The 24,766-nt window shown below is 35.1% G+C and overlaps 1 protein-coding gene across 3 annotated transcripts in view; it reads right to left on the bottom strand.

Moving 5' to 3' along the window:
• Window positions 1-24,766, bottom strand: part of IL6ST (interleukin 6 signal transducer) — a 55,553-nt gene that overhangs the window by 25,457 nt on the left and 5,330 nt on the right. For 2 of the 3 annotated variants that reach the window (XM_039244513.1, XM_039244516.1), the window contains exons 2-5: window positions 14,805-14,889; window positions 9,632-9,711; window positions 4,651-4,956; window positions 3,643-3,763 (exon numbers count right to left, since the gene is read on the bottom strand). In XM_039244513.1, coding sequence (XP_039100444.1) covers window positions 3,643-3,763; window positions 4,651-4,956; window positions 9,632-9,695 — 491 coding nt within the window. In that variant the 5' untranslated portion in view covers window positions 9,696-9,711; window positions 14,805-14,889. Of the gene's footprint in view, window positions 1-3,642; window positions 3,764-4,650; window positions 4,957-9,631; window positions 9,712-12,915; window positions 13,002-14,804; window positions 14,890-24,766 lie in introns of all 3 variants that reach the window. The other variant, XM_039244514.1, reaches the window with a different exon arrangement.

Below are 24,766 nucleotides of genomic sequence, written 5' to 3'. Positions count from 1 at the left end.
AAAGAAATCAAAGAAGACAGTGTTCTGTGTTTATGAATTCGAAGAATTAATATTGTTAAAATGTTAATACCACCAAAAGCCATCTGTAGATTCAATGCAATAGTTACCAAGATTTTTTCTTTTATACAGATTTTTTTCTTTTATACAAAAGAAAAAAGACAATTCTGTGTCTCCCTCTCTCTCTGACCCTCCCCTGCTCATACTGTCTCTCTCTCTCTCTCAGAAATGAATAAAACATTAAAAAAAACCGTATCGTAATAGCATAAAAACAAATAGACAAATGAAACAGAACTGAGAGTCCAGAAATAAACCCGAGCACAATTCAACTAATTATGCTACCTAATATTTGACAAGGGAACCAAGAATACCTGATGGAGAAGACCCTCTTTACAATAAATAGTGCTGGGATAATTGGATATTCACATACAAAAGAATGAAATTATACCCTTATGCCATTCACAAAAATTAACTCAAAAAATGGACTGAAGACTTAAATGTATGACCTCAAACCATTAAACTTTTTTTTTTTTTTTAATATTTTTATTTTATTTCTAGGAGGGAGGGAGAGAGAGAGAGAGAGAGAGAGAGACAGCGCGAGCAGGGGAGGATCAGAGAGAGAGGAAGTCACAGACTGAAACAGGCTCCAGGCTCCGAGCTGGCAGTCAGCACAGAGCCCGATGCGGGGCTCGAACCCACGAACCGCGAGATCATGACCTAAGCGAAAGTCGGACGCTTAACCGACTAAGCCACCCAGGCGCCCCTAAACTCTTAAAAGAAAACACAGGAATAAAGCTGTATGACATGGATCTTGGTATGGATTTTTTTGGATATGAAACTCAAAGTACAAGCAAAAATAAAAAATAGGCAGGTGGAACTACATACACTAAAAATCTGCCTAGAAACCATCAACAAAGTGAAAAGACAACCTACAGAATAAGGAAAAAAATATTAGGAAGCCACAGATCTGATAAGTAGTTAATATTCTTAGTATATAAAGAAGTCATCTAACTCAACAACAAAAAACCAAATAAACCAAATAAAAAATTGGCAAAAGACCTGACTAGATTTTTCTCCAAAGAAGATCTATGAAAGGGCAGCGGGTACATGAAAACACACTCAACATGACTTGTCATGAGAAGAATTTTAATTAAAACCATGAGACATCACCTCATGCCTATTAGAAGGGCCATCATCAAAAAGGGAAGAGATAATAAATGCTGGCCTGCATGTGGAGGAAAGGGATCCCTTATACACTGTATGGTGAAACTAAATTGCTACAGCCCCTATGAAAAACATTATGGAGGATCCTAAAAAGATTAAAAATAAAACTACCACATATGATCCAGCAGTTCTACTTCTGGGAATAAAACCAAATGAATAAAAATTGCTAACCTGAAAAGATATCTGCACTCTCTTGTTCACAGCAGCATTATTTATAACAGCCAAAGCAAGGAAACAACCTAAGTCCATCAACGGATGAATGGATAAAGGATTGTGGTTTATATACACAATGGAATACTATTCAGCAATAAAAAACAAGGATCCTTTCCAGGATCCCACTGACATACAATTTGTATACTATCCAAGACACAGACATAATAAAAGACTGGTGACTAGAAATTTAATCTTTTCCTTGTGTGCAACAATAGGGACAGACCTTGAAGGCATTATGCTAAGAGAAATAAGACAGAGAAAGAAAAATATTTATTATTTCACTTACTTGTGGAATCTAAAACAAACAAAAGTATAAGACTCATACAAAAAAAGAGATCAAACCTGTGGTTACCAGAGGTGGTGGGAGGAGCGAGGGGAAATTGGAGGAAGGTAGTCAAAAGGTACAAAATTTCAGTTATAAGATACTAAGTACCAGGGATTATAATGTACAACAGGACCAGAGCTAAGACTACTGTATGATACACAGGGAAAATGTTGAGTAAATCCTATAAATTATCACAGGGAGAAAACTGTTCTCCTTTTCAAAAAAATTATATCAATATGAAAAGATGGATGTTACATAAACCTACTGTGGCAATCATTTCATAGTATATGTAAATCAAATCACCATGCTATATGCCTTAAACTTACACAGTGATGTATATCAATTATTTCACAATAGGACTCGAAAAGAGAAAAATGACTGTCAGAAATAGACATAAATTGTCTAATTGCTTATTACTCTAAATTAAGATGAAATATGGTGTGTACCTTTAAGAAAAAAAAAAAAGAAAGAGGAAAAAGGGGAAAAAAGAATCAAACACTATATGGTGGTTCCTGACTGGAAGTTTACACTACCCTTAGAAATTACTTTTGGGGAAAAAAAGAAATCAAACACAAATCTGTTTGTCTAGGTCTAACAGCAATTTTTAGGAAAAAAAGAGGGCACAGAGGAATATGATAAACAACGTGTAACTACGACTTTAACAACTGAATTGCAAAGAAGAAACGAAAACCAAGTGGAACCTATGGTAAAGACAGACTTATAAAATGTATCAGTTTGCAATGCATAGAGATTAGATTATGATTTGAACACCTGTAAAAATATATACATATATTCACAACAGAGCACAGGGGATACAGTCAATGACAATGTTATAGGATTTGATGACAGATGGTAGCTATGCTTGTGGTGAGCACTGCATAAGGTATAAAGTTGAATCACTATATTGTACAGCTGAAACTATTTTAAAACTGTGTCAACTATACTAAAAATATTTGTAAACGTGTGTGTGTATACATATAGATATAGATAGATATCATGAGACATGAATACTAACTGAAAATGCAATAATGAAGTATTTTCAATTCTATTTCAGTATAATAAAGGTATGCAGTTATGGGTCTTTTTTTTTTTTTTTTTTTTTTTTTAACGTTTATTCAGTTTTGAGAGAAAGACAGAGCATGAACGGGGTAAAGGGAGAAAGAGAGAAAGAGAGAGGGAGACACAGAACTGGAAGCAGGCTCCAGGCTCTGAGCTGTCAGTGCAGAGCCCAACACTGGGCTCAAACTCAGGAACAGTGAGATCATGACCTGAGCTGAAGTTGGCTGCTTACCCAATTGGGCCACCCATGAGCCCCTGTAGTTATGGGACTTTAAAAAAAGAAAAAAAAAGAAAAAAAAAAGCCCTTTTCTTTTAGAGTTTATGTACTGAAATATTTATGGATGAGATGATATGATGTCTGAAATTTTAAGATAATTTGGGGGGTATATTTAATACTGGTCATGAGCTGATCATTACTAAAGCTAGATGATGAGCACATGGGGATTTATTATACTATTCTTTTCACTTTTATATGTTTCAGATGTTCTAAAATAAAAGCTTAAATGAAACGTTTAAAACTCTGAGGCACCTGGGTGGCTTTAGTGGGTTAAGTGTCAGACTCTTGACTTTGGCTCAGATAATTAGTTTGAGTCCCACAAGGGGCTCTATGCTGACAGTGTAAACCCTGCGTGGGATTCTCTCTCTCCCTCTTTCTCTGCCCCTCCCCTGCTTGTGCTCTCCCTTGCCCTCTCTCAAACAAACATACATTGAAATGAAAAAATGTTTACAACTTTGCATTTAATATTTCTACATGAAGAAATAAAAACTCCAGTACAAACGACTAACTTAATAAGTTTAACATACAAAAAATAACAACAACTTGCCATTCAGATTTTAAAGTGAAATTTGTTTCTAGGTATGTTTCCCTTCCAGGATCCCACTGACACATCATTTTCTTTCCTTCATTCACAATGCAACTCAAATTTTCAGGTTTTTCTGGAGGCACTAAAAAGGAAAAATCAGCAAATTTCAAAAAGCTTTTTGACCACAAATAACATGCAATTTATATATTATCCAAGACATTTAAACCCTAAATTAGATGACAAATAACAAACCAAAGCAAAAAGTATGGAAGTGGACATAATAAAAGACTGGTGACTAAAACACTAATCTTTTCTACTTAAACTCATACTTTTTAGTTTAAGCAATCTGTATTTTCTATAATAACTAGTATGTTTCAAATTAACTGCCTATACAAAATCAATTTTCATTTGTAAGTGGATATCAATATTAACTGATTTCTCCATGAAGTGTATTTTAATAAGTAATACTGCAGGTTAGTAAGAGGTAACTAAATGGAAACAAAAATGATTCACTTATATTTCTCTTCCTATTGCTTTCCAAAACTCTCTGGAGGAAAAGCAAATGCCAAAATTATGGTTCTGGGTATTCATAAATTTGACAATCCACTCTTGGGTCATACTAAGTTTATTTACTCTGAAAGAAGACTTTTTCTAGTATTTCTTCATCTTCATCAGACAGTTGCTTTATATGTGCATCTTCTCAGCAATTAAGGGATACTGAAAGTTACTATGACTACATTCATAAATTTCAATTCAACAATGCTTAGTGGGTCTCATGTCAAAACATTTTTTTCTAGAAAACTGATGGATACCTGACTTTCAGGAAAGAGAAAACTTATGTTACTCTTCAGGCTTTTTGTGTATTAGTAATGCAAATGCAGTTCCACTTCAAAACTTATTTTTTTAAATTAAGTATGTCCAAAAGTCACTGAGCCAAAAAACTGCCACATTTCATAAAGACCAACAGACATTATAAATGTAACTCAACAGTCATAACAAAGTCTGAAATAAGACAAAATCAAAACTTACAGCCTGAAATTATTCTGATTCCATAAACATTCTGATCAATCTGTCCAAATGTACGAATGTTGCAAGTGAGCTGAATATTTAATAAAGATATATCTGTAAACGTGACACTAGATGCTGTTCTGTTTATGACGGTATATTGTTCTTTAGGAACAGTAACATGGTTTGTTTTCCAGAAAATGTAACTAGCATTTACATGAAAATAATCCATGCATTTTTCCTTTAGCACACAAACTGCAGTAAAATTAGAACCAAGTTGTACAACTGGAGATTCAGGTTTAATATGACCACATGGCTCTAGAAGTTCACCTGAAAAGGAACAACAGAAAATATAAAAATGGACTCAATTATTCTGGAACAAAATGAGATTTTATATCAATACAGTCCCTTAATATTCACCAAATTATCTCTAAAGACAGGAAAAAAGAAACACACAGTAAAAAAAAAAAAAAATAATAATAATAATATGGCCAGAATTCAATGCCTAAATTTGTAAAGGAATATACCAATTATAAGACTAATGAAAAAAAATGTATGCAAGCTTCAGCCCTTTTTATAGTTATTCTAACTTTACTTTAGAAAACAAACTGCCTGCAGCATGATTCATACTTATCCTGTTCCTTGATTCAGACCCAGGGTCTAAGTTAAACCCTCCAGAAAAGAGGCAGTGGTAGGCTCTGCTCCTCTCCAGTCCTGAATAGTGCTGAATAGTGCTGGACCAGTAGATGAGGCAGGGAAGACAGTATGCATCATTCATGTATCAAAATTCAGACAACAAAATAAACAGCAAGGGAGCAAAAACAAACAACCCATGAAGACTAGAACAAGATGGCCAAATATATTAGTTTTAACAGTAACTGTATGGGATAAAATCCCATAAACAAAAAAATCAGACTGCATGAAAAAATAACTATACCACAACTATATACTTTAACTATACCCAACTCCATGCTGATGACAACTAAATCCCTCCCTCCAGCTCTAACTTCCTACTCTTTCCAACAGCTTGCAATACATATCCATGTGAGATAGTCTATAAGTACTTTAAGGTAAACATTATCTAAAGCTATATGCACCACAGTTCCCTTCAAACTTATTATTTCTTTACCTCTGCTAAAAGCATCATGTGCATCCAGTCATCTAGGCCAGATAGATACCTTGCAGTCACCTTCAACGTTTCTAATTTGATTCCTCCAACTTCCAACTGCATCAAGTCTTGTTGGTTCTAGATTCTTAATATGTTTATCAACCACTTTCGTACCAGCCCTATTACACCACAGTGCCATTACACCACAGTCTGACCTCCTTCCAGTTTACTGTGCATGTTATTACCATTACCAGTGTTACTATTCAAAATGATCATGCTATTTCCCTATTTTAAATTACTTAATGGCTTCCTGCTGTCAATATAAAATTCCCAACTACTTGGCCTCATTCTAGCCTACTGCCCAGAAATGTAAGGCAGCTTTCCCTAGTGAATCCCATTTACCAATGGATTCTTGGGTGGTTACCTATCCTAAATGAGCTTCAGTTTTTTTCACCTGGAAAATAAAGTTACTAAACAAGCATTTTTGAGATTAAAAATTACTTATGTAAAACAGCTATTATAATGCTTATTATTCAATAGTTCACCAATAAATGGTAGCCTCTCATCATTATTATTACTCTCCAGAGACAATCAAGTCACACTGATAGGGTCTGGAAGGTTCTCTCAAAGTCAGCAAGAATTAAAAACAGGTTTTTGCAGTTAAAACTGTACTCCCAAATGGAATCCTAAACCTATCACAAAGCCTATAATGCTCAGAGTAGGAACATATATTTCTTTGTTTCAAAACTCATAATATGGGCTGTTTACATGACTGCTATTATTTATTTATGCCTACAGTAAATCCCAGTGCACATATTACTCTAAACTTCCAACTGTATGGAACTTCATCTTGTGGGGTACTAGTAAATTACTCTGTGATATTGGGCCAGTCCTTACAAATCCCTAGACCTCACTTTATTCCTTGGTAAAATCTTTTTTACTTTCTCTAAAGTAATTATAATGAACGGTAAGTGCACAATACACTTTATAGTACTAAATAACGTGAGATACAACTACAGACTCAGTATTAATACGTTTTAAACACACAAAATAAAAGAGGGATACTAGAAATCAACAAATGTTTCAAAGTGAAATACAGGCTCATTAAAATCATCCTATGCCAAATTAACCCCATTTTTACAGGTCTACCAGTCTATTTGAGATTAGATTGTTTAGAAAGAGAACATTTTAATTTTTAAAAGGCATTTGAGAAAGTTAGTTGGGGTAATTACATAGACAAGATGAAGAAATATGGATTAGAATATACTATAACAGGTAATAATATGAACATTACAAAACTGCTGGTATTTAGTTGTTTCTGAGTTACAAAAACAGAAATTCCATTGGTTCAAACTAAGTGCATCTTAATTAGTTGATTACTTGTATATAAAAAATACTACAAAAAAAATCAACGAGAGAAAGGTCTTGAGTAGAGGAGGCTCAAGTGCCTGCTCTCAGCCACTGTGGCAGACTGTATTCTCCAAACATGGTCACACCTATACATTTATCCCATCCCACATGTTCTTCTTACAATGTGACTGATACTCCTTCCACAAAGAAATAGGGTCAACTCCTGCCCTGTCTGTGTGGGTGCCAATGGCCCTCAGATCTGCCTCAGCTAATGGAGAGTACTATGTGACTTCCAAGGCTCGATCATTAAAAGAATACAACTTTTGGACTAGTACTCTTTTTCTCTTAGAACATTTGTCCATGGAGCCCAGCCACATATTGCAAGTTAGCCAAGGTTACATGGGGAGACTACATGTGCTATTCTGGCCAACAAGCCCAGCAAAGTTCAAACTACAGCCGGCATCAACACCAGACATATAAATGAATGTGCCTTCAGACGATTCTACTCCCCAATCTTAGAATACTCCAACTAAGTTCCTTCCCAGACATCATACAGCAAAGGTGAATAGTCCAGCTATTTTATTTGTGACACACACAAACTGTGAGAAATGACTGTCATTTTAAGCCTAAAGTTTTAGAGTAATGTGTGAGGCAGTAATAATGTGGTCCTGTTATTTTGAACATAATTATCAATAACTTGGCAGAAAACAGAGACATCCACACTTATCAAATTAGCAAAGGACAAGACTATGGAGGACTGACAATACTTTGGATCATAAAATTATGTTGAAAAAATAGACCAGTAGGCTAAAACCAAGATAATGAACTCTGCAAGAGAGGGAAATACCTTCTATTCAGGCTGATATGAAGTAGATACAGGGTAAGGGAGAAAAGGCTTAAAAATAATTGATGTGAAAATAACCTAAGAATTTTCACTGACCAGCAGCTTATCATGAAACTACAGTCTATCTTAGCTGGCAAAAAACTATGTTGACTGAATAAAAATGATGTTCAGATCAAAGTAAATTATAAAATCACCATACTCAGACCAATCCAGTTATGGTACATTAAATTTATTTATTTATTTATTTTTTAAATATGTTTTTATTTATTTCTAGGAGAGAGAGAGAGAGAGAGAAAGAGAGAGACAGCGTTAGCAGGGGAGGGTCAGAGAGAGGGAGACACAGACTCTGAAACAGGCTCCAGGCTCTGAGCTGGCAGTCAGCACAGAGCCCGACGCGGGGCTCGAACCCACGAACCGCGAGATCATGACCTAAGCAAAAGTCGGACGCTTAACCGACTAAGCCACCCAGGCGCCCCTAAATTTATTTTTTAAGTGTATTTTATTTGAACCTCAATAATAATTATATAATTACTATTCTTTTTATAATGTTTCCTGTGGGCCAGGCATTAGCCAGATGCTTTCTGTATAGTAACTCATTTAATCCCCACAATAACCCTTAGGAACCATTACTATCCCCATCTCATAGATCACGAAACTGAGGTACAGATTAAGCAACTGGCCAAAGTCCTACAGCTGGTAAGTCCAAGCGGGGGGATGGTCTAGTATTTTGAATGTACTATGGGCAACCAAGGGAAGAATCAGAAGGGTAATCATCATGTACAGGGTTAGAAGCCAAGGCTGTAAAAAATAATCAGGATAACAGCATAAGTTCAATTTGAGGAAGAGAGGCCTCAAGTGACACATAAACATAGTCCTTCAATATGTGAAGAGTTGAACAGTGGGAAGACCAAGTGGGAGTACTCTAGAACTAGGGTTAATGGGAAAAAGTTACAAGGAGAACAATTTGGGCTCAAGAATAAGGAAAGATTTTCTAAATAGCAACAATTTCCAAAATAAGCTTAATGTCACTGAAAATGTTCAAAAAGAAGCTGCATTTCTGGATTTAGAAAGGGGTTGATTTACAGCAGTGCTTCTCAAACTATATGTGGTTGAAAAGATCAGTATGGTTTTTTCTTCCCCCAAATCTTCCACAATCTTTGCTCTGTTCCATGTTTGATGAGACAAGTCCAGGGACCATATGCTCAGGTATTATGGCTAAGTCAAACTGTTAAGAGTTTCTAACATTTATTCTTAATCTCTGTACTTATTGTGAACCAGTAACAACCACCAGTTCTCAGATGGGCATCAGGCTGTGGACCAGTTTGAGTAGTACTGCTCCAAGACACTTCTTTATTCTGGTATCACAAGAACACTCCTGCTCAGTGATACCATTGGCCATTAAAGGTAGCAGATTTCCTCCTATGTATTAATTAAAAAAAACAACAACAACATACTTTTCCCCTCCCCACCCTAAAGTTATTGTCAGTATACAGAAACAGCATTTAGGATTACTGAGTGACTGTTTCAACTCAAACTATAATTTATCAGGAGTATCTTTACATTTCAAAATCATTTTTAACAGCATTATTCTCAATAACGATCCTAGAAAAAATATAATTATAAGGCATAAGCTTAATTATATAATTATATAAAAATATATAAACCTAATTTGTGAGGTTGGAAGGGTATTTCATGAATCTTACCTACAGATTCACTGATGAAGAAAATAAACAGTGCTTGTACTATCCAAGTTTTCAATGTCAACATCTTGCACCAGATATTTCTGTAAAAGACATATAATAGTATTTTTTACTGTTTTTTTCTCTTTAACACATAATAAGTAAAGACACAATTTCTGAAGCTCTTGCTCCTAGTGTGTAACCATCTTCTAAATGGTGACAAAATTTTATGAGGATGCAGAAAACAAATTTAAAATTTAAGTCTTCAAAATATTTTTCTTTATTCCCACTGGAGTTATGGCTAGTAAAAGAGTGATGGAAAACAACTTCTACTTTAAATAAAAAAGCAATCCTGTTTCTTTTGATATGAAGACTTGTACTGTTAGTAAATACTATGTGAGTGAGACAATAGTTCAGAGAAAAATTTCTGCATGGCAAAACCCACCAAAAGCAACCTCAAAAGATATTTGCCAAAATGGAAAAAAAAAGTTTGTAATTCATACCATGACCAAAAATATCCCCTCATATATGAAGAATGCCTACAAGTCACTAAAAAATTCCAACACCTAGAAGAAAAACAAGCAAGATGAGCTGAACAGACAATTTACAGAAAAGGAAATACAAGTAATTTAAACATATGAAATGATACTCTCAACTTCACTCATAATGAAAGATGCAAATTAAAACTACCCCAGACAGGAATACAAGATAAAAGAGGCTAGAAAACAATTTGGCAGTTCTATACCAAGTTAAAAGCACATAATAACACTGGGCATTTCCACTCCTAAGAATGTATCCAAGAAAACTAAAAATACATGTTCACATGAAGACTTCTACTCAAATGTTAATTGCAGCTTTATTCATGATAGTCCCAAACTAGAGAAATATCTATCAACTGGTGAATGGATACACAAATAATCAATCGTATATCCATACAACAGAATACCACTCAGCAATAAAAGGGAATGAACTAGTGATACATGCAATAGGATGAATGAATCTCAAAAGCATTATGCGGAACAAAGGAAGCAAGACCCAATAGGCTATGTACTGTATAATTCCATTTATAGGATATTCAACAAATGGCAAGATTAAGGCAACAGAAGGCAGACAAGGGACTAACTGGTACTGAAGTGGGGAAGGGGAATAAATGTAAAGAGGCACAAAGGAACTTTCTGGGTGTGACAGGAATGTTCTATGACCTGAGGGTGGTGGTGACAGGAATATACATTTGTCAAAATTCACTGAATTGTGTTAAGAATTGTGAAAGCTATGAGATTTTACCCTACTTGCTAGCTAAAAAGTTAGCCTGCTAGTTCCATGGATACTGGCAGAAGACCTGAAACTCCTGTGTCAGAGACAAAGGACCTTATTACTCACACCAGGAGCAGCATTTTCAGAGTATCGGCATTTTCTTGTGCCAGTTGCGTGGGCCCCAATTCCGACAGAGAAATGTGAAGAAAGTCAGCTAACACCTTTACACACAGTGGGTCATGTTACAGGAGAGGAAGATACAGCTTAGAAACCCAGATCTTTCAAAATGGCAGTAAACATGCCTGTCTTTTACTCAGGAGGGAGACATCATCTCTATTTTCCAAGATTAAAAGCAAACCTTCAAGAGACCTTCAAGAGGAATCATTTCCTAACAAACTGTACAGTAAAAATTGATAAATTTTATTCTTTATAAATTAAAATTCAATTTAAAGAAACCAACAAAATCTACCTAGATGAGGTGCACAGCCAAAAGAAATCAGTACCTCACTCCTCTAAAAGACACGTACAAGAATGTTCATACAAGTTTTAATAAATACTAAATACTGAAAAGTAGAAAAAAATCAAAACCAGAAAAATAGGGGAACCGAACAATGGAAATAACTAAATGACAGCAATGAAAAAGAATTACAGGTACTCAAAACAAAATGACTGAATCTCACGTACTATTGAGAAGAAAGCAATCAGATACAAAAAAGTATACATGATTCCCTTTATATGAAGCTCAAAATCAGGCAAATGTAATCTGTGGTGACAGAGATCAGAATAGTGGTTATCTCTTTTGGGGGGTGGGGAAGAGGACAGAAGGGAGCAATCTGGGATGCTGGACATGTTCTACACTTTGGACTATGGTTATGATCTATGGACTTTATTGCATGTAAGCTGTACTTAGTAAAAATAGTAAAGAAATAAAACAAGAACTACCCAGTATCATTTCTAGTTTTGGTCAAAATGTAAAAACTAAAAAATTATCAACAGTGTTGAGACTATGAGCCCATGACATAAAGGCATTCTCATACACTGCACATTATAGCAGAAAATGGCATGGCCTTCCCAACAAACTGTACACTTAATACTGTGAATTTTATTATTTGTAAAGTAGAGCTCAACTATAAACAAAGAAAAGAACCTATGCTCACAAAACATACGCTCAGTTTTGCATTATTGATCAAAATCAAATACACATAGGTTTGAATCTAATGATTCTGTTTCCAGTATCTATCCATTCCTATAGATATGAGCAAATGACACATATGCAAAGTTATCAACTACAGCACAGTAAAAGGCTGAAGCAACTTAAATGTTCATGAATAGGGGAGTTGTTAAATTATGGCACATCCAAATAGAGCATACATGTACCTACAAAAAAATGAGGAAGGTCTAGATCTACAGATATGTAATGATATCTAAAAAACTGTTCATGTAGAGAACAGTGTATTTTTGTTATTTGTAGGAAGGAACCAAAAAAAGATAAAACACACAACTATTTCCTTATATATGCATAAAATACTTTTAGAAGGTTAAAAATTCAAATACTGACTGCTACTAGGTAAGACACCTGGGTAGGAAGGAGACTCTCTACCAAATACACATTGTACCTCTCCAATGTTGTACTCTATGACTTTAGTACTTAGCCAAAAAACTAAATTTAAATTAAAAAATTCTTGATATCTCAACACTCCCAAATAACACTAGTTGGACAGAAGAGAGCAATCTGGTGAGGGCTTCAAAGTACTATATTTGGAACAAAGTATTCTAGAAATATTAACTTGATTTATGTACTCCCTTAACATTAACAGTCACTCCATAAATAATTTACTCATGAACTATTCAGACTGTCCCACAGTAAAAGTATAAAAAAAAGTAAGGCACAATAACCATTTTCTTCCACCTGTTGTATTTCTTACATGCCAACTTTAAGTAGTCCCATATGAGGAAAATCCATATCACAAGTGTTCCTCAAACAAAACAAAATATCTGGGCATGTTAGAAGAGCAGTATGTGGTCATGCCATCCTGACCACCCCCACCAAGTACCTTGTTCACACTGTAGAGAAGATTCTCTATGGTTCCTGGACACTGGCAATCTTTCTACTGATGCACTATATTCTTACAACAAAACTCTGAAACAAGAGGTCCCATGAAGGTATTTATAGTTGCCACAAAGCAATTAGATTTATCTAAGTGGGGCCATGAAACACATTAAATAAAAGGAAAACAGACAAAGTTAGGTCTCATATTTTAATAGTTAGAAAGCAACATTTCCTAATTTTTAAAGCACTGTCATTGAGATGTGATGAAGAAACATCTATTAAGGAGCTTAATTTCATAATCCAAACCTAAGAGATGGAAACACAGTAGCACTAGCTAAAATATTAAATACAATACAATCAACTTCATTTTAGGGCTTATCTTGTTTTAAAATGGACAGAATTGACAGTATTCTGCTTATTGTTCCTGTCCTTTCCGTTGTTGACAAAACATACTCAATTTACAATCCTACTATTAGCATTATTCTCCCTCATCTCTTGCAGATTTCTCCATGCACATATTATAACCTCACTGCAAACAGATTTTCCTTGATATGTGCATCTTATTTTGGAATATTCTATGAAGCTAAAACATAACTACTAACCGAAGGTACAGGGAATGTTTATTTCAAGCACTGAGTGGTTCTTCTACAGTGGTAATTCCTCAACTACAGTGGTTCAACACAGTAATGTGTTGAAAGGTGCTATAAGATGCATCAGAAGTAATTCACAACTATTAAAGTAATAAAGTTTATAAATGATTTAAAAAATTAGAACAAATTCAACACTGTCTCTATAGTTGATTGTTCTTAGGCACTTTGATTCCCTTGGATTTTCTCAAGTGGGAGAATGCATGGGAACTATAACTGATAAATATTTAATAGGTTTTGCCCTTTATAAATTATTATTGTCATTTGTGGATTATGATTTTTGAGTCTCTTGTTCATTTCACTTTGAATCAAGGACAGCGTGAAGAAGCAAGAATAATACATTTAGATATAGATTTCATGGGAGGAAGAATGTCAACATAAACTTAGTTACTACAGTAACATGACTACTATAATTGCAGAATAGATGAACTATAATTGCCAAATAGAAGGCAAAGTAATGTATGTTGAGTGAGTAAGCTAGGCTGGGATCAAGATGGGGAAAATTTCAATATGGTATCATGTATACATAGTACAGTGTTACTCTGAAAAATTTGCGAAAAATCCATCAAACTCACATCATATTAACTAATTTTACTTTATTTTTTTATGTTTACTTCTGAGAGAGAGAGAGACACAGAATCCGAGGCAAGCTGCAGGCTCTGAGCTGTCAGCACAGAGCTCAACGTGGGGCTCAAACTCACAAACCATGAGATCATGACCTGAGCCAAAGTCAGAAGCTTAGCCGACTGAGCCAACCAGGTGCCTCTAATTATTATTTTAAAAATTATCTGGCTCTGCTCTATTCCATTAGTGCTAATTATTAATTTATAGCTAACACTTTTATACTACTATTTTACGTTATACAAGTGCTTTTATGTAAATTATTTCACTTGATTCTCCTAATACCCTAAAGAAGCAGGTAGGTAAGACAGGAAATACTATTTTATTATTTTTTAAGAGTTTATATTTTTAGAAAAGCTTTAGATTTAAATTGAAATTGAGAGGAAGATACAAAGAATTCCCAAATCCCACCTGTCCCCACACATGCATAGCGTCTCATTATCAAGGTCATTCACCAGAATGGTACATTTTACCAATGCTGAACCTACATGACACACTATCATCAATCTAAATCTATAGTTTACCTTAGGATTCACTCATGATATTGAATTCAATGGGTTTCAAATGGCAAGGATTAATTATTAGAACTGCACAAAAGAAAACTGAGACAGGTTAAGTTACTTACCCAAATCACAAAATTAGGAAGTGAAGCAGGGATGTGAAAGTAAGTCTTCTCCCTCCAAAAGTCATGCTCTTTTCATCGATTCTCACTATAAAGAGAGGAAAGCTTGATACAGAAAGCTGGCATTGATAATATTCATTATATGGTTATTTCTTAAATCCTTGCCTGGTATAAGGCTTTCTGAAAGTATATTGTAGATACGTTCTGACCTTCAGTATAAAACAATCCCATAAACACCTATATAACAATATTTAAACATCCTGTTCTTTTAAAGTTTATTTATTTTTGAGAGACAGAGCGTGAGTAGGGGAGGGACAGAGAGAGGAAGACAGAATCCGAAGCAGGTTCCAGGCTCTGAGCTGTCAGCACAGAGTCTGATGCGGAGCTTGAACCCATGAACCGTGAGATCATGACTTGAGCTGAAGCCAGACACTTGACCGACTGAGCCACTCAGGCGCCTCCATCCTACTGTTTTAATCTGAAAGCATTATCAGCCCCTTTGTGCCCAGTCCAAACTTCCCTGATTTTCATGCAATGTCACAAAAACATGAAAGGGGCATTTTGCTCAATTTGACAAAAGCAGTTAAGCAAATCTTTAATAGAATCATACCTTTTAACCTTTCACTAACAGTTAAGACTACTAATTCTTCAAATGCCAAACTATTTTATGCATACAGAAATAAAAATTCAGTTTAAAATGCAGTGCTAGGTTAAACTCTGGTGTAAAAGTAATGGTGGTTCCTCTTTGAAATGTAAAAGATAACTTCAAATTTAGGCAAGGAGTTCAATTCTCCATTATTGTTTCACACATAGTAAGGCTTTGATATAATTTAATAATGTATAAGAAATTGAATTTATGACAATGATATGTTAAAATGTAAAAGAAATAATTATTTTTAAATTTTCAAGTGAACAGCAGTTGAAAATGTCATGTACACGTCCTCTATAATCCTACCAAGAAAACTAATGTGAAAAATTTGGTGTATACTTTTTTTTTAAATATTTTTATTTATTTCTAGGGGGGAGAGAGAGAGAGAGAGAGAGAGAGAGAGAGAGACAGCGTGAGCGGGGGAGGGTCAGAGAGAGGGAGACACAGACTCTGAAATAGGCTCCAGGCTCTGAGCTGGCAGTCAGCACAGAGCCCGACGCAGGGCTCAAACCCATGAACTGTGAGATCATGACCTAAGCGAAAGTTGGACGCTTAACCGACTAAGCCACACAGGTGCCCCAAATTTGGTGTATACTCTTGCAAAATTTTTATTTGCATATCGTAACATTATATTGTATAAATATATACTTTATTTCACAAAAATGTTCTACAACTTGTTTTTCCCTTACTACATTTGGACATCTTTCTAAGTTAATACATAAAGATTAATTCCTTACATTTTCTAAAATTTACCTTCTCATATAGGTTTTCCCTGACCACCCAGTATTGCTTATCCTCCTTTCCTGTTTTCTTTTTCCTCAATGGCATTTAACAGTTTAACTTTTTAAAATGGTTTGCCAAATATTTCTTATAAAGAGCCAAATAATAATTATTTTAGGTTTTGTGTGTGTTAAGGTTTTTGTTACTAGTTAACTCTATTATAGATAATATGTAAACAAATGGGCACACTATATGTTAACTAAATTGATTTAAATTCAAAAAAAAGGCAAGGATGAATTCTAATAAAACCTTATTCAATAAAATAGGATGCATGCTAGATTAGGTCTGCGGACCACAGTACGCTAACCCTTGCTGTAAAATAGTACTAAATGTACTTATTTTGTTTATTGGCCTTTATGGGTTGAATTGTGTTTTACTCTTGATCGACAGGTTTATCTCCTAACACCCAGTAACTCATAATATGATCCTGTTTAGAAACAGGGCTGTGGCAGATGTAATTAGTTAAGATGTCATTATAAAGTGGGCCCTTAATACTGGTTGGTTGTCATTATGAGACAAAACACACAAGCACAATGCCATGTGACAACACAGGCAGGGACAGGAGTGATGCAGCTGTAAGTTAAGAAATGCCAAGGCCTACCTAATGGTTACCACCAGAAGCTATGAAGAAGGAAAGAAAGATTACATATCCAGAGTTTCAGAAGGACTTCTGGCCTCTAGAACCTTAAGAGAATAAATTCTCTTAATAGAATAACTTAATAGAATAAACTTCTATTGTTTTTTAAGTCACCCAGTTTGCTGCACTTTGTTATAGCAGCCCTGGGAAACGAATACATTGTCTGTGCACCTCAAAGAGAACACAAACAAATTAGACAAGAAATTTTGTGTTTTGTTCTCAACAATGCTCCTAGTATCAAGAATCATAACCAGCATAGTAAGCACCTCAATATATTTGTTGGATGGATAAACTAACTTTCTTGTTGTAAGCTGGTGCATAATATATTAGTGGAATAAATATACTATAATATAACCAGTCCCAAGTCTTTGTATGGAAAAAGTTTTCATTTCTCTTTGGAAAATACCTAGTTTAATAGCTATATCATATATATGGTAGGTATATATTTATTCATATTCTTCTTTGGTGATGTGTCCAAATATTTTGCTCATTTTTAAACTGGGTTTGTGGTTTTTTCATTATTAGGTTTACGAAGTTCTAAAAATAAATTCTAGGGGCGCCTGGGTGGCTCTTTTGGTTAAGCATCTGACTTCGGCTCAGGTCATGATCTCACGGTTCGTAGGTTCAAGCCCAGCATTGGGCTCTGTGCTGACAGCTCAGAGCCTGGAGTCTTCTTCAGATTCTGTGTCTCCATCTCTCTCTGCCCCTCCCCCGCTCATGTTCTCCCTCTCAAAAACAAATAAACATTCCAAAAATTACATATTATCCATATATATATGGATAAGATATCTATCTATATCTATATATCTATATATCTCTATCTATATAGATATATATAGGGATGCCTGGGTGGCTCAATCAGTTAAGTGTCCATCTTTGGCTCAGGTCATGATCTCATACTTCATGGGTCTGAATGCTGCGGCATCCGGCTCTGTGTTGACAGCTCAGAACCTAGGCCTACGGGATTATGTTACTCCCTCTCTCCACCCCTCCCCTGCTCATGCTCTGTTTCTCAAAAATAAATAAATGTTAAAAAAATGTTAAAATAGATATTCTAGATAGAAGGTCTTCATTAGAAAATTCTTTTAAGTATATTCTCTCAATCTGTGGCTTTTCTTTCCATTCTATAACAATACTTTTTAAAGAGCAGAAATATTCATTTTAATGAAGTCCAATTTATGAATTAGCACTTTTGGTATCTAAGTACTAATCTTTCGGTATCTAAGTATTGTATCTAAGAAATCTTTGCTTACCCCAAAGTCTCAAAAGTTTCCTCCTATGTTTTCTAGCTAAAAGTTTTATAGTTTTAGGTTTTATATTTAGGTATATCAACTATTTCAAGATGATTTTTATATGTGGTATAAAGTAGGTATTCAAGTTATTTTCATTACATATGAATAGCCAATTGTTTCAGAACTGTATATAGAAAAACTATCCTTTCTCAAGTGAATTAGTTTTATACTTTCATCAAAAATCACTTGTCGATATATGTGTGAGTCTATTTAAGGTACTCTTTATTCCATAGCTGGGTAACCTTTCTACGTAAAGGGCCAGAGAATAAATGTTTTTGGCTTTGTAGACCACAAAATATCTGCCAGAACTACCCAATCTGCTGTTGTGGCACAAAAGCAGCCACAGGTAATACAAAAACAAATGGGTGTGGCTGTATTCTAATACTTTATTAAAAAAAAAAAAAGTAGGAAGCCTGGATTTCCCCCGTGAGCTCTAATTATCCAATTCCTGCTCTATTCTGTTCCAATGATCTATGTGCTTACCTTTTTTTTTTTCCCAATTGTTTTATGTTTTTATTTTTTATTTTGAGAGATGGAGACAGAGAGTGAGTGAGGGAGGGGCAGAGAGAGAGTGAGACACAGAATCTGAAGCAGGCTCCAGGCTCTGAGCTGTCAGCACAAAGCCCGACGCAGGGCTCGAACCCACGGACTGTCGAGATCATGACCTGAGCTGAAGCTGGATGCTTAACAGACTGAACTGCCCAGGTGCCCCTATGTGCTTATCTTTATATAACTACTAGTCTTTTTTTAAATTGTTTTTTTTTCCAATGTTTATTTTTGAGAGAGAGAGTGAGACAAACAGACAGAGCATGAGCAAGGGAGGGGAAGAGAAAGAGAAAGACACAGAATCCGAAGTAGGCTCCAGGCTCTGAGCTGTTAGCAGAGTGCAGATGTGGGGATTGAACTCACAAACCATGAAATCATGACTCATGTCAAAGTCAAGACGTTTGTTTAACTGGCTGAGCCACCCAGGGGCCCCAACAACTACTACAGTCTTGATGACTGTAGCTTTGTTTAAGTCTTGAAATCAGTGTTCTGTGGGTTCTTAAAAAGCAATGCTATTGTTGTGTTACATGTCAATCTCGTTGACAGCATTATTCAAATCTTCTATATCTTTAGTAGTTTTCTTTCTACTTCCTCTATCAATTATTGAAAAAGGGGTATTGATATCCCAAAATACAACTCTGGCTTTATTTATTTTTGCAATTCTTTCAGATTTTGTACTATATATTTTGAGGCTGCGTTATTAGGCACATAAATATAAGATCTTCCTGATGAGTTGATTCTTCTATCATTACACAATGATGTTCTTTACCAATGGTAATATTCTTTGCTCTGAAATCTACTTTGACATTATAGACAATCCAACCTTCTCTTCATTAGTGTTATGGTATATCTTTCTCCACTCTTTTATATTTAACCTGTTGGTTTCTTCATATTTAAAGAGCACTGTTTGTCTTTTGTTATGTTTTATTTCTTTATAGTAGGCAGTATATAATTGTATCTGACCACCTCTGCTTTCATTGGGTATCTAGGCCACTTATACTTAATATCATTATTGATACAGTTAGGTTTAAAGCTATCATTGTATTTGTTTTCTACTTATCTAATCTGTTTCCCTTTTCTTCTCTTTCCATCATTTATGTTCACTTAATTATGTTTTATCATTTCTATTTTGCCTTCCTTGTTAGCTTATAAGCTATTAATTCTTTTGTTATCTTAGTGATTACTTTAAGGTTTACAGTATACATCTTTAACTTAGTAGTCTACAAAAGTGATGTTAATAGCACCTCATGCCCAGTAAAATATAAAACATATATCCATTTCTCTCCTCTTGCTCTTTATACTATTTTTGCCATACTACTTACTTCGATGCATTTTATAAACTTCACATCTACTTTACAAATATCGTAAACCATGTTGTCACTATTTTTGTTTAATTATTGTAAGAGAAGCTTAAAGAATATAAAAACCTTGTATATTTATCCATTTCACTACCATTTCCAGAGCCTCTCATCCTTTGTCTAGGTCCACATTTCCATCTGATACTTTCCTTCTGCCTTAAGGACTAAAATAAATAAATAAATAAATAAATAAATAAATAAATAAAGTATAGCAGCAGAGCCACACTTATAGTGGGTCTTGTAGTGTGAGTTTGCTTGAAGTCACACTAGTAGTGTGGGTCTGCTGGTGATTACATTTTTATATATCTAAAAAGTATTTCATTATTATTTTTCATAGATATTTTCACTGGGTATAGATTCTCAATTGATAGTTTTTTCTTTTGGTACTTAAGAATGTAGCTATTGGGGCGCCTGGGTGGCTTAGTCGGTTGAGCGTCCGACTTTCGCTTAGGTCATGATCTCGCAGTTCGTGGGTTCGAGCCCCGCGTCAGGCTCTGTGCTGACTGCCAGCTCAGAGCCTGGAGCCTGTTTCAGAGTCTGTGACTCCCTCTCTCTCTGACCCTTCCCTGCTCACGCTGTCTCTCTCTCTCTCTGCCATAAATAAATAAAATATTAAAAAAAAAAATAAAAGAATGTAGCTATTAACTTCTTGCATTCGTGGTTTGTAATGAGAAAACCACTATCATCCTTATCTTTCTTCTTTTGTGTGAAAATTATGGAAAGTCTCTTTTTTCCCTCTGCATGAATCTAAGTTTTTTATAACTCGTTTATCACTAAGTTTGAGCAATCAGTCAAACTATCGCCTTGGTATAGTTTTCATCATGTTTCTTGCACTTAGAGTCTGCTGAGCTTCTTAGATCTGCTGGTTTATAGTTTTCATCAAATCTAGAAAAACTGTGGCTATTACTTCTTTGAATATATTTATCTCTGACCCTCCTGCTCCTATCCTTAAGGATAATAATAACATGTATTATAAGGATGCTTGAAGTAGTCTCACAGCTCAGTGCTGCTCAGTCCATTTTTTCTGTTTTATAATTTCTACTGCTATGTCTAAGTTTACTAAGTTTTTCTTCTTCAATGTCTAATCTGCCATTAATCCTAACTTGTCTATTTTTCATCTTACACATTGTTATTTGTCATCTCTAGAAGTTCAATTGGGTCTTTTTCAAATTTTCTATAACCTTAGATTTCTGAACACACAGAACACAGTTATACAATATTCTAATTTCTTTGGTAATTCTCCTATCTGTGTCAGCCCTGGGTTAGCTTCAATTTTTCATTATACATTGTACTTTCATGTTTCTTTGCATGCCTAATAATTTTTGATTGTATGCCACTGAATTTCACCTTTCTGCCATTAGATTTTTTTGTATTTCTATACTTTTTAGGAAAAAATGTTAATGTTTTATTTATTTTTTGAGAGAGAAAAGAGAATGAGCACAAGTCAGAGGTGGGGCAGGCATAGAGAAGGAGACACAGAATTTGAAGCAGGCTCCAGGCCCTGAGCTGTCAGCACAGAACTTGACATGGGCTCAAACTCCTGGACTCTGAGATCATGACTTGAGCAGAAGTCAGACGCTTAACTGACTGAGCCACCCATGTGCCCCTTGTATTTCTATACTTTGGAGCTTTGTTCCAGGACACAGTTAAGTTACTTGGAAACAGACTGGTCCTTTTACATCTTGCTTTTAAGATGCATTGGTATCTAGGTATTAATTCCCCCTCCCCCCCCAAAAAACCCAACACATTAATATAAAGGGATACAGGCACCCTAATGTTTATAGCAGCATTATTTTCAATACCTAAATTATGAACTAGCCCAAGGGTCTACTGACTGATGAAGAGATAAAGAAGATGTGGGATATATACACACTGGAATATTACTTAGCCATCAAAGAGAATCTTGCCATTTGCAACGGCATGGGTGGAGCTAGAGAGTATTATGCTAAGTGAAATTAAGTCACAGAAAGACAAACACTGTATTATTTCACTCATATGTGGAATTTAAGAAACAAAACAAACGAGAAAAGGGAAATAAAAGAGAGGCAAATCAAGAAACAGACTCTGGTTAAGAAAACTAACTGACAATTTCTTGAAGGGTGGTAGGTGTAGGGACGGGTGAAATAGGTGGTGGGGATTAAGGAGTGTACCTGGGAGGAGCACCAGGTATTGTATGTAAGTGTTGAATCACTGTATTATACACCTGAAGCTAATATCATACTGAATTTTAACTAACTGGAATTTAAATAAAAACTTAAAAAAAATACACTGGGTAGGATGGAAGCAAGGTTTATTCTAGTGGATTTATTCCCTACTACTGAGGCAGGATACTTCTGTGTACTCTATCCAATGTCCCATGAATCAAGATGGTTCCCGATCTGGCTGGTGAGGACAGTACCATTCCTGACCCTATGGAAGGACCAAGCCCTGTTATCTTTACCCTCTCCAGGAGGTTCTTTCCCTGGCCTGTTTCTTTACATGCTTATACTGATCAGTACTCAGCTGAACAGCTGCATGGGACATCTGAAACTTAAAGAGATCTCTAGTATTCTGTTCTGTGAACTCTAGTTCTGTTGCTATCCCCAGCCATTTCTGTAGGTCCAAGAGAATCCACATCCATGGGGCTTACCTTGAATTCTGACCTATGCCATGGCCTGGAAACTTTCTCAAGGTAGTAGGATAGTGCAGTCATAGGGTTCATTTTGTTTCCCATCTATCAAGATCACTGCCTTTCATTATCCAGTGTCAAGTGTCTTGATTATCATTGTTTCATGTGTTTTTCCTGTTCTATGGCTGTTTCAGGCAGGAGAGCAAATCTTACCCTTGTTATCCTACTTTGGCCATAAGTCCAAGGTACACAGTCATTTGGATACCAAATCAAACAAGGATTACATAATAAAACTATTATCAAACTATGATGAACACTGGTGTGAAAAATCCTAAAGCATTGCAAATTTATTCTAGCAACGTACATGAAAACAAAACAAAACCCATAAATACTAACAAGTATCTAGCCTAAAAATACAAGTACGCTCCTATAAGCAAAAAAATAACAATGCTACCCACCATATTTATTAAAAGAAGAAAACTATACAATCATTCTAATAGATGCTTGAAAAGCATCTGATAATATTCAAAAACTTCACTTAAAATTTAAAAATAACAAAGTGTCAGAAAACTAAGACTGAAAGAAGACTGAAAGAGACTGTCCACCTAATGAAGTATATAATAAAGAACAGGATGGATTCTGGAATCAGACTGCCTGTGTTCAAATCCCAGCTCTTTAATTTTTGTATAACATTTCAGCCAACTTATTTGATATCCCTTTCATTTTTCTTACCTGTATAATGAGGATAACACCACACCTGCCCACATACTACCTAGGACTTTTGGGAAGATTAAATAAGTCAATAAACATAAAGTGCTTAAAATCTATCTGGATGACAAGTATGTACTCAATAAATGGTAACCTGTGGTAGCACAACACTTTAAGAAGCCCAAAATAAACATCATATTTAAAAATAAAAATTAGAGGGCCGTCTGGGTGGCTCAGTTGGTTAAGCATCCGTTTCTTGATTTCCTCTCAGGTCATGATCTCAGGGTTCATGAGACTGAGCTCTGCATCAGGCTCTGTGCTGGCAGGGGACAGCCTGCTTGGAATTCTCTCTCCCTCTCTCTCTGTCTCTCACATGCTCTCAAATTACATAAACTTTAAAAATATTAGAAGCATTCCTATCAAAGTTAGAATTCAAACAAGATGCTTGCAGCCATCACTTATTCAGTACTGTTCTAGAGGGGTTAACTAAAAACAAAATAAATATGATATAAAAATGGAAAAAGAAAAAGTTAAAGATACCACCTATTAAGAAAAAGGATGAGAATCATAAGAGAAACTACTGCAACTATTGAGAGTTAACTAAACAACAGATCATCGAAAAACAGCTCTCCTATATACCACTAATAACCAATTAGGAATGTAAAAGAAAAATCCTATTCCCAATACCATCAAAAACTATAATATATCTTCAAAAATCTAATCAGATCTATGTAAAAAAAAAAACTATGTAATAACTTTATACATAAAAGTATAAAACTTTACTAAACAGCACATTAGTAAGACTTAAATAGCATGGAATGAAAGACAAAATATACATAGTAGAAACATCAGTTCTTCACAAATTAATATATTAACGCAATACAATTTTAATCCAAATTGCAAAGTGGTTTATTATGGAAATTTACAAACCAATTTAAAATTTCATATGAAACAGCCAAAAACCTCCTTTCAAAAGGAAAAATAAACAGAATACTAGTCTATTATCTATTAAGACATACTATAATGTTACAGTACTCAAAACATGGCATTGGCAAGTGAATACTTCTACCAATGGTACAAAACAAAAAAATCCAGAAATAGATCCAAGTATATTTAAGAATTTAATTATCTGCTAAAAAAAAAAAAAAAAAAGGCATCTCATATCACTAGGGAAATAAAGGGCTATTTAATAAAGAGTATTGGGATGGCTGGCTCCACAAGTAAAAAGATAAAGAGCTCGGGGCGCCTGGGTGGCTTAGTCGGTTAAGCGTCCGACTTTCGCTTAGGTCATGATCTCGCGGTTCGTGGGTTCGAGCCCCGCGTCGGGCTCTGTGCTGACTGCCAGCTCAGAGCCTGGAGCCTGTTTCAGTCTGTGACTCCCTCTCTC

Source organism: Hyaena hyaena, unplaced genomic scaffold, assembly GCF_003009895.1.
Source record: "Hyaena hyaena isolate Hyena2069 unplaced genomic scaffold, ASM300989v1 scaffold_241, whole genome shotgun sequence".
NCBI classification, from domain to species: domain Eukaryota; kingdom Metazoa; phylum Chordata; class Mammalia; order Carnivora; family Hyaenidae; genus Hyaena; species Hyaena hyaena.
This window is presented reverse-complemented; position numbering and strand designations above follow the sequence as displayed.